Source organism: Gallinula chloropus, assembly GCF_964237585.1.
Source record: "Gallinula chloropus genome assembly, chromosome: Z".
NCBI lineage: Eukaryota > Metazoa > Chordata > Aves > Gruiformes > Rallidae > Gallinula > Gallinula chloropus.
Window position 1 is genome coordinate 46,100,945 of NC_140089.1, and position 8,508 is coordinate 46,109,452.

Sequence of the window (8,508 nt, forward strand, 5' to 3'; positions counted from 1 at the left end):
GGCGGCAGCGGAGGGCAGGGCCTCACCCCGGGCGGCACGGATGCGGCCGGCCGGGCCACCGCCCCTCCTCCGGGCCCGGCTCGGTCGGGCCCGGCTCGGCCCCAAGCAGCGGCGGCGGTGGCAGGGTGACCCCTGGCGGGGCTGGCCTCTAAGCGGAGCCCGGCCGTAGGGACCTTGTCGGCGGGGTCCCGCAGCCGCACCTCCCCGGCCCAGGGTGCTGCCCCCCGGCCCGGCCCCCGCAGGTCTCCGGCAGCGCCAGCCCACCGCCACTACGGCTGTCCGGGCCTCGACCGAAAGGGAAAGCACTCGGAGTAGGACCTGCTGCCGCCTACGGGGGGCAGCCACGCCGGCAGGGGAGTTCCCGAGGGCCAGCGGTGCCTTCCGCCAGCAGGTTTTGTTTCTAAACCGTCCTCACAGTGAAGGAGTTCAGCGCCTCTGAGCCCTGCTCCCAAGGGAAGAGAAGCTCGAAGCCCGCCCGCCCCAAGGCGGACGGCAGCCCACCTCAGCCTGGGGCGGTTGCCACAGGCCCACACCGCACCCCGGCGCACGGGCCGCTGCGGCGAGCCAGGCCTGGGCTTGACTTCAAAGGAATGCTCAAGGGTTTGTCAAACTCCGAAAAAAAAGCTCGGAACAATTGGCTTTGTGCGGTTAACATCTGTCAAATTGCAACCGGAAGGGAAAGGAAACACCTTGGTTGCAAGTCAGGCTGTGAGGATCGCAGAAAGAAGAACCCAGGTATTCAACAATATCCAAACAGCACTCACAGAATGTGAAAATTCAACCAAGTTTTTATTCAAAGCTTCTATTACAACGACAGCACATCTGCTCCTTTGCTGTTAACTCACGCCAAACTACAACTCAAACTTAAGAAGCATTGAACACTTCAAGATTTTCTGCATGTAATTACTTAATAAAACTAAAAGCAGTCTTTGACACCTCAATTTTTTATTTTAACTTGGTATTTTACTCAAAACTTGTCACATCACAAAACATAATTTTGTCCCCAGACAAGTATAATTCTGTGTACTTGTCATACTTGAAGGAATACTCATTCTGCAAGCTGCCCAAAGCATTACAGCTGGATAGGGGAAAAAAAATAAATAAAAAAATTTTTAAATTCCTAGTGAAAGTTATGACTCCAGTCTGCATTTGGCTAGTAGTTACAGTCTTGTACCCTGTGAAATACTACTCAGGAGCAATTCTGAGTTACAACTCATTAAATACAGCAGATTTACACTCAGGGCTCATTCTGGGATCAGACTATCAGCCTGCGACCAATAGTGAAAAGCACGAAACTTACTTGAGAAACTCCAAACAATAACACACCCGAATTCCCGGTTTTACATAGGCTAAGGAGCATTGAATGACTACAGTGTTTCTTATTTTTAACGCCCAAAGACTTAAACTAGAAACAAAAAACCTGATGTCAGCTAAGTTCAAGAGCTGAAACAAGAAGTTAAACCGTATCACTGGTGCAAAATTATTCACATTCAATGAAAGTGTTTTTGTTTGGTTGGGTTTTGTTTTAATTATTCAATTAGTCTTAAGTGCATCAATATATGATTTAAACTGAGTTAATGAGATTTTCAACCATAACAGGTTATCAGAGAACATAACCCAATAGTTACTGTTTCTGGTGTAAAATCACGATACTTTTCAGGAACAGCTGTATACATCTGGTCAGTCTATATCAAGTATTTGATAAAATGATTTCCTCTTATTTTAGTGAGAAGGGGAAGTGGCTTCCCTTCCCACCTGAATTTCCTGACCTTCAATGCAAGGAAAGAGTTAAATCAAGCAGGTCGGTAATACGAATCATTAATAACCCCAAAATCAGTAGCTTAATGAAAATGAAAAAAACCAAACCAAAAACCCCACTACACAACAAAAAGACCAATCTGAAAACAGTTTTGTTGGTATGCTGGGAGTCTCTGGTTGCCTTCAAAGCAAAATACGGAAAAATATCACCATGAGACAATGCTATTTGACAGACTACAACATTCACAAAGTGACAAGATACCCTGCTAAATATTTCACATCAGCATCAGAGTCCTAGGCAGCGTTCTGTAACTTCCTTTATTTGGGAAATACATTAAATCACACTGTTAACACACTTGTAACTATCTTTGGAAGCCTATTTTCTAGTTGTATAGTGAATAGTTTTCTGCAGTGTTTAATTGATAGCTGTGCTTGTTAGTGAATGCAAAATTGGCATGTTATCCTGCAGTAAAGCAATAAGGTGGCTTTATGCACAGACAATATGGAGGCTTCTATTCCCTAGTAACCATATAAAAGCAATACTTCAAAACTTAGTGTTTGCTAATCTAAAGTTGTTTACTACAAATCTATACCACCCTGTAAATCCCCCCTTTATGAGCAAAATCAAGTGCCAAATCACTACAGGGTCTAAAAATAACTGGAAAAAAATAATTACCAATTGTTTACCTTTGCCTAGACTTTGCAAGACTAATCATTTTCAGATAAACTCAACAATGTGCAAAAGTTCCTAACTTCACACGTTAGGAATAACAAGTGCTACCAAGAGATTCTGCTGAGATCAAATCAGAAAACATAAAACAGCAAAGTCAAGCCTCATACCTTGAGCAGTCCCAGTGAAGATCCTGAACGATCTTACATTTTTTTCCTGCATGAAGCAGTTTCTTCCCCCTCTGCAAGTTGAGATAACTAAGCTTTGCCTTCCTCCTCAGTGATACTAGGTAAAGATACACTGACATTAGAAAAAACACGGTTTCCTTGCCGCTTAATATCCTACCACTTAACATACATTTGCTTAAATAAATACTTTCCTTTTTGCCAGCCTTCTTTGGCCAAGTGTACCATTCTGCTAATCGCGAACACTTTGTTCAGAAAGTGCTTCTTGTGAAACCTGCTTCAAATAAATGAGTTAACCTTGCAAAATCTAGCTCCCCACAACACGTAAATTTGTCAACCCTGCATTATGCAGTCTCGTATTTACAAAATACTCAAGAAACTTTACATCTGTCTTTTACCTTAGAAAAAGTGCAATTCTCTCACCCCACGTTATGGGGCAACAACATTCTTCATAAATTCTACAGAATAGCAGCCTATAATAAGCAAATAAGGTGCTTAGCTTATGCCCATGATCTAACTGGTTAAGTACCACCAGGAAGTACATGTCGTATAGGCACTCTCCCCCTATCTACTGTCACAGGGGTGCCACAGCTAGGTTTGCAAGCTCGATGAGAGCCAGCGCGCCGTGCATGCGTTCCCGCTGTTCCTGGAGGCGGCGGTGGCAAGCAGCTGAATGCGCATTGTTTTTATCATCATCATCATCCTCCTCCTCCTCATCCGACTGAAGATACTCCATTGGGTCCTGCTGCTCCTGGTCTGTTTTCTGGATTGGCTTAGGTTTCAAAGCAGGAGCCCGCTGTTCTCTAGTCTCCCAGTATCTACAAAAACAAAACGTGGGCAATGCTTTTAAAATGCGTACAGCTGACTCACACACCAACTCAAAACTGGCAGAAACCTCCCTCGCACTGGCTGGATCGGACTCAGCACTGCATCTGGCTTCATCTTTCAGCCTTTACATGGCAGTATGGAAGCTGTCAGAAACCTCCTTTATTCAGTATGTTAAGCATAAAGTGTCCAAGTGAACATCTGTGACAGATTTCTCCTCTACATGGTGTTCCCAGCAGGCCTTCTCCCCTCAACAGGTGCAAATTCAGCAAGACTGTGGCACTAATTAACAAGGTATTAGCAGGTGTTGACCATGAAGAAAAGCATTTAAGCAGAAAACACAACAAAAAAAACCTCACCAAAAAAGGGGGGGGTGTGGAAGAAAAAAACCCCCAAAGCTAAGACAGTCTCAGGAGGAACTTTTGTCTTGATCAGGAGTTCCTACTTCTTTAAGAAAGGGAAGGCAGGGCTGACTTGTACTGGAGGAACTCCTGGTTTTGGTCTATTGGGGGGTTTTGCCCCTAACAGTGAAATGCTTCCTCAGACCAACTGTGTATTATTTTGTGAAAGATGACACCACGAGGGAACTTACTTTGCTAGCCACTCAGCCACAGCTTTATTGTCAGCTGTTTGCTTCTTGCTCAGCCTGTCTGTGAGCTCTTCCCTCTTCAGCCGGGCATAGGGATGTTTGGGGCAATGACGGTTTGCATGCGTGAATCTGCTTATACAGCCTTAGAAAACACAAAGTGACAATAAAGAGCATGTTACTGGAAGTGGCCAACGAGTAACTGTAACATCTGTGGTATGAAGATGCAACCTTCCTCACTCGCAAAACCCTAGGTTTTGTTGGAAACCGCAAGCTCCAGTTGCAAGGTTCATAACATGCCTCATGATTTCAAACATCATTATCAACTGACAGAATTACTGATGCCCTACTTCCATAACAACATATGCAATCCTTAGGTACCACATGGCTCATCCCTTCCCTTGAGGCTCCTCCAGAATTAAAATCCAAAGCTTTTATGGATCTTTACCATGTGAAGGTGCATACATCCACGGTACTAGATGGACCCTAGCTTTGAGAGCTGCAAACTGTCCCCTGATGGCTCACCATTCTCGGAGCAGACAAAAGGTTTCTCCCCTGTGTGGAGGCGCTGGTGAGTTTTGAGCTGTCCACTCTGAACAAAGGCTTTTCCACAATCTGGGTAGTCACACAAGTAAGGCCTTTCACCTTAAAAATAGCAACAAAATAGATTTATGGAAGCTGAATATAAAAGAAGAGACACAGTATCCAGTGGTGGTCCCTGGCTTGAGACTTAACACAAGCAAACTCTCCTTCTATGCACTCAGATACTTGCACCTGCTTGATACATCCTGGTGCACCCAAGAGCAGAGATTCACTGTTACCTCCAACAGATCTTTACACTGATGTACCTGTTCAATGCTAATGGATAATACAATTAATTCCAGGGGATGGAAACACCAGTCAACCAAAATTTTTCTTGTCACATTTTCTGATTTAAGACTCTTGCACACCCAAAGGACAAGAAACATGAACTCAAAGGAGTAAATGGATGAGTAGTGTAATTTAATTCAAGTTGTAACTAGATAAATTTTATCCTTAACATAGTTGTTTCGCCCTAGTTCAGACTGAGGTCAACACTACAGTAACATAAAAAGTTGGTAGAAACATCTCATTAGGAATATGACTGTTTGATAAAAATTCTAATGGATACATGGAAGTCACAAGAGAAACTTATCCTGGACTTAAGCCAAGAAAGTTTTCTTCAGCCAGGCATCAATAAGACCTCCCATGCAAAATGCAACGGGAAGAACATAGGTAGCAGGCGTTTCCTCCATCAAGAGGATATGACAGCATACTAGTATGCAAAGGCATGCCGAGCCACCACTCCTCAGGAAGGATGACAAAATGAGGGTAATGCAGCCTTACTAAGAGGAATGACACCTGAGAAAACTCTGCTGGGTTAAGAAGTTTATACAAGTTCAACACCTAGTACAACCAAGTGAAATAAAACCTCTTTTAACCAAAGAGCATGAGGGCACCACTGTTTAATGTTATTACCTAGATTAATCTCAGTGACATGAGCCTGGAAATGAGACCATGGCTGCCAAGGTTTTTCTGGGGTTTTGCTTGGCTGGTTTGGGCATTTGGGGAGAGTGTTGGTGGTTATGTCCATATCATGAGCTACATTAGTTCACACTTTTTTGCAAATATGGAATTCTGCTGGAAAAAAAATATATTTGCTTGGTTTAAAAAAAAAAATAAGCATCTCCTCATGAGTATGAGCTTAGCTAGGAATTGAGTTGATGCTACATTTTAACAGTGAGTTGCCTTCCACAGGAGAAGGTGTAACCATCTCCATCACAGAAAACGAATTCCAGGTGGTAGGAGAGACAACTGGATGTTCATTTTAAGCATTCAAACTCTTTACATTTAAGTTATAGTCCTAGGCTGTCGGGCTAATTACGTTACCAGGTGCTTTTTAAGTTACTTTTGCAGTTAAGTTGCAGTTAGGCTAAACTTCAGCTGCTGCACAAGAAACATAACAGCTAGAAGGAATCAAGTAGCAGAGAAGAGGCTGCCAGAATAAGAAGTGCTATCATGCAGAGACTGCCAAGCTCAAGAGAAGCCTTCCCTTTTACAAAGCAAGCCTGAGAGGCAGCGACAGATAAAACGTTTACACAGTTTGCCTATACTATTATAGCCCACATTGCCTCTACGCTTCCCCGTGACAAACAGGGCTAGCAAAGGCTTTGATTACACTAACAAGCACTGGGAAAACAAGCATGATTAATTTCGCAGTTACAACAAAGTATGAACAGGTCGAGTGTCTTGGAGGACTGTTACTCTGCTGTTGTTGCTTGCACTAGGCTTTGTTTTCGTTCCTTTTAACTCCTTGCCAGCTGCTCACGCCACCCACACCCCCACTCACCGGTATGAGTCCGTTTGTGGGCCTGCAGGGACTTCTCCCGCGGGAAGACCCTGTTGCAGATATTGCAGCGTATTCTGCTGGAAGAGTGCTCTCCTTCATGGATCAGATCGCGGACGGTGTCTGCCCTCGGCCGGCCACGCCTTATCCCATCCTGCGTTACAACAGCCGCGGGGGTGAAGCGCCGCGCGTTCCCACCTCCGGCCGAGCCCCGGCAGCGTTAGCGGCCCAGCCCAAGGCGGGGCGCGCCCAGCCGGTACCGAGCGCGCTCCCGACGGCTGGGCTACGGCGCGCGGCGGGGAACGGAGGCGGCAGACGGCAGGAGCCTTCGGGAGGGCTGTTCCTTTGTAAAGGTGTGTTTTGCAAACGGCGGGAGGAGGGGTACATGCCCCGCTGGCTCCACTCCGCCTACCTCCATCCCGCCACCCCCTTCCCGCCACACCGTCCTCTCCCCATCCTTCCCCAACCCCCCCGTACTGCACCGGGGAGCGCGCGCCGCTGCCGGAAGTGACTTCACTTTAAATCTCCGAACGGAGGCGGGGGAGGGGTGCGCGGCGCGGAGTCACTCTTAACTCAGCCAGCCCTCCCGCCCGCCCTGCCGCAGCGTTGCCCGCAGCCGCCGCTGTCCGCCCTGGCTCCACACTCACCTTCAGGTGCGGGTGTCCGCCGCCGCTGCCCGGGCTCCCCGCTTCCTCCTCATCCCCGGCGGGGGCTCTGCCCGCTCCTCCGCGGGGCTGCGGGACGGTCGAGAGGGCGGCGGTGGCGCCGGGGCTGAGGGTCACGTTGTGGGCGTTCTCGCCCCAGCGCCACGGGTAGACCATGAAGTCGCTGAAGCCGGGGCTGGTGGGGACCGGAGGGGCGGGCGCCAGCCTCTCGCCGCCCCCCCGCAAGGCGGGTTTGATGGGGGTCGTTTTGATAACGGAAACCAGGACGCGCTTCGGGGAATCCTGGCAAAAAATCACCGGGGGACCCGGTGGCGGCAGCTCCGCCATCGCGGACCTCTCGCGGGCACCGGTGCGGGAAGGCGGCTGAAGGAGCGGGGCGCCCCGCAGTTCGTACCTGCGTGCCGGGATGCTGGGTGAGGAGCGACACAGAGGTCCCGCGGCTGCCGCCACCTGTCGCCGCCCCGGGCCAGCCTCAGCCGCGCATCGCCGGGGACGGCGGCTCCCGACGGGGTTCCGATCCCTCCCGCTCTGCGGCCACCCCCACCCCGCCCCGAGCCGAGCCGCAAAGTCAGCGGCGGGCCCCGAACATAGCAACTGCCAAGTGAAGCAGCCTCCGCCTCCCCGCACCTTTCCGAAGCGGCGCTGACCCCGCTGGCGGCTCCGGTCCCGGCGATGCCCGAGTAGGAGCCGCTGCGACCCCTCCGCGCCCACAGCCCAGGCCGAGCTCTAGATTTTCCCGCGTTACATTTCGCGCCTGGGCGTAACCAATCGCCCAACCAGCCTCCCACGTCACCGAACGGCGGTTCCCGCCGACCAACCGCTAGGCGGGGGAGCCCGCGGCCCCGCCCCTGGAGGTGGGGTCCGAGCGGGACGTGGCTTTGTTTCTGCCGCCCTATTGGGCAAGCTCCCGGCTCACCGGCGGGATTCGAACTGTGTGGGCTCGCGGGCCGCCGTGTCGCCCCGCCCCATGGCAGCTCCCTGGCTCGGAGGAGACGCTGATTCGCCCGCCGCCGCGGGGGGGGGTGGGGACGGGAGGGGCCTATGGGCCCGGGCGGGCTTGGCGCGCGCTGGCTGAGGCCGGGCTGCCCGGGCCAATCGCCGCGGTCGCGCTCGTCACGCGCCCGGTTTAAAGGGCCCGCCTGCTAGGGCAGCGCTGCCTGCCAAGTCGGGGCCGCGCCCTTTGCGGTTGGTCCGCCCGTGGCGGCAGCTTCGGCTTTCTGTGGCGAGGGAGAGCCCTTCCCCTTTCCCTTCCCCTGGCCCTGCCCTCAGCCCCGGGGAAAGCCGTGACCGCGCTTGCCGGCAGGGAGGCTTACCCCGTGCAGCAGGCGCGGCGCTCGTAGGGCGGGACAGTGCCTTGCAGGCGGCGGGACGGCCGTTACAGCGGTTGCCGGGGCGCGTGCGGAGGTGCAGCGCTCCCCCCCCTCCCCCTCCTCCTCCCGCGGTGGCGAGCGGCG

At 50.9% G+C, this 8,508-nt stretch overlaps 1 protein-coding gene across 1 annotated transcript; it reads right to left on the reverse strand.

Annotated features, from left to right (window-relative positions):
* Positions 1–3,187: 3,187 nt before the first annotated feature.
* On the reverse strand, positions 3,188–7,381 carry ZNF367 (zinc finger protein 367; the record flags this gene model as incomplete). The annotated part of the gene is made up of 5 exons (XM_084278275.1): positions 3,188–3,431; positions 4,031–4,169; positions 4,550–4,669; positions 6,393–6,543; positions 7,037–7,381. The coding sequence occupies 5 exons, from the start codon at positions 7,379–7,381 to the stop codon at positions 3,188–3,190; spliced, it is 999 nt and encodes a 332-aa protein (XP_084134401.1).
* Positions 7,382–8,508: the final 1,127 nt, after the last annotated feature.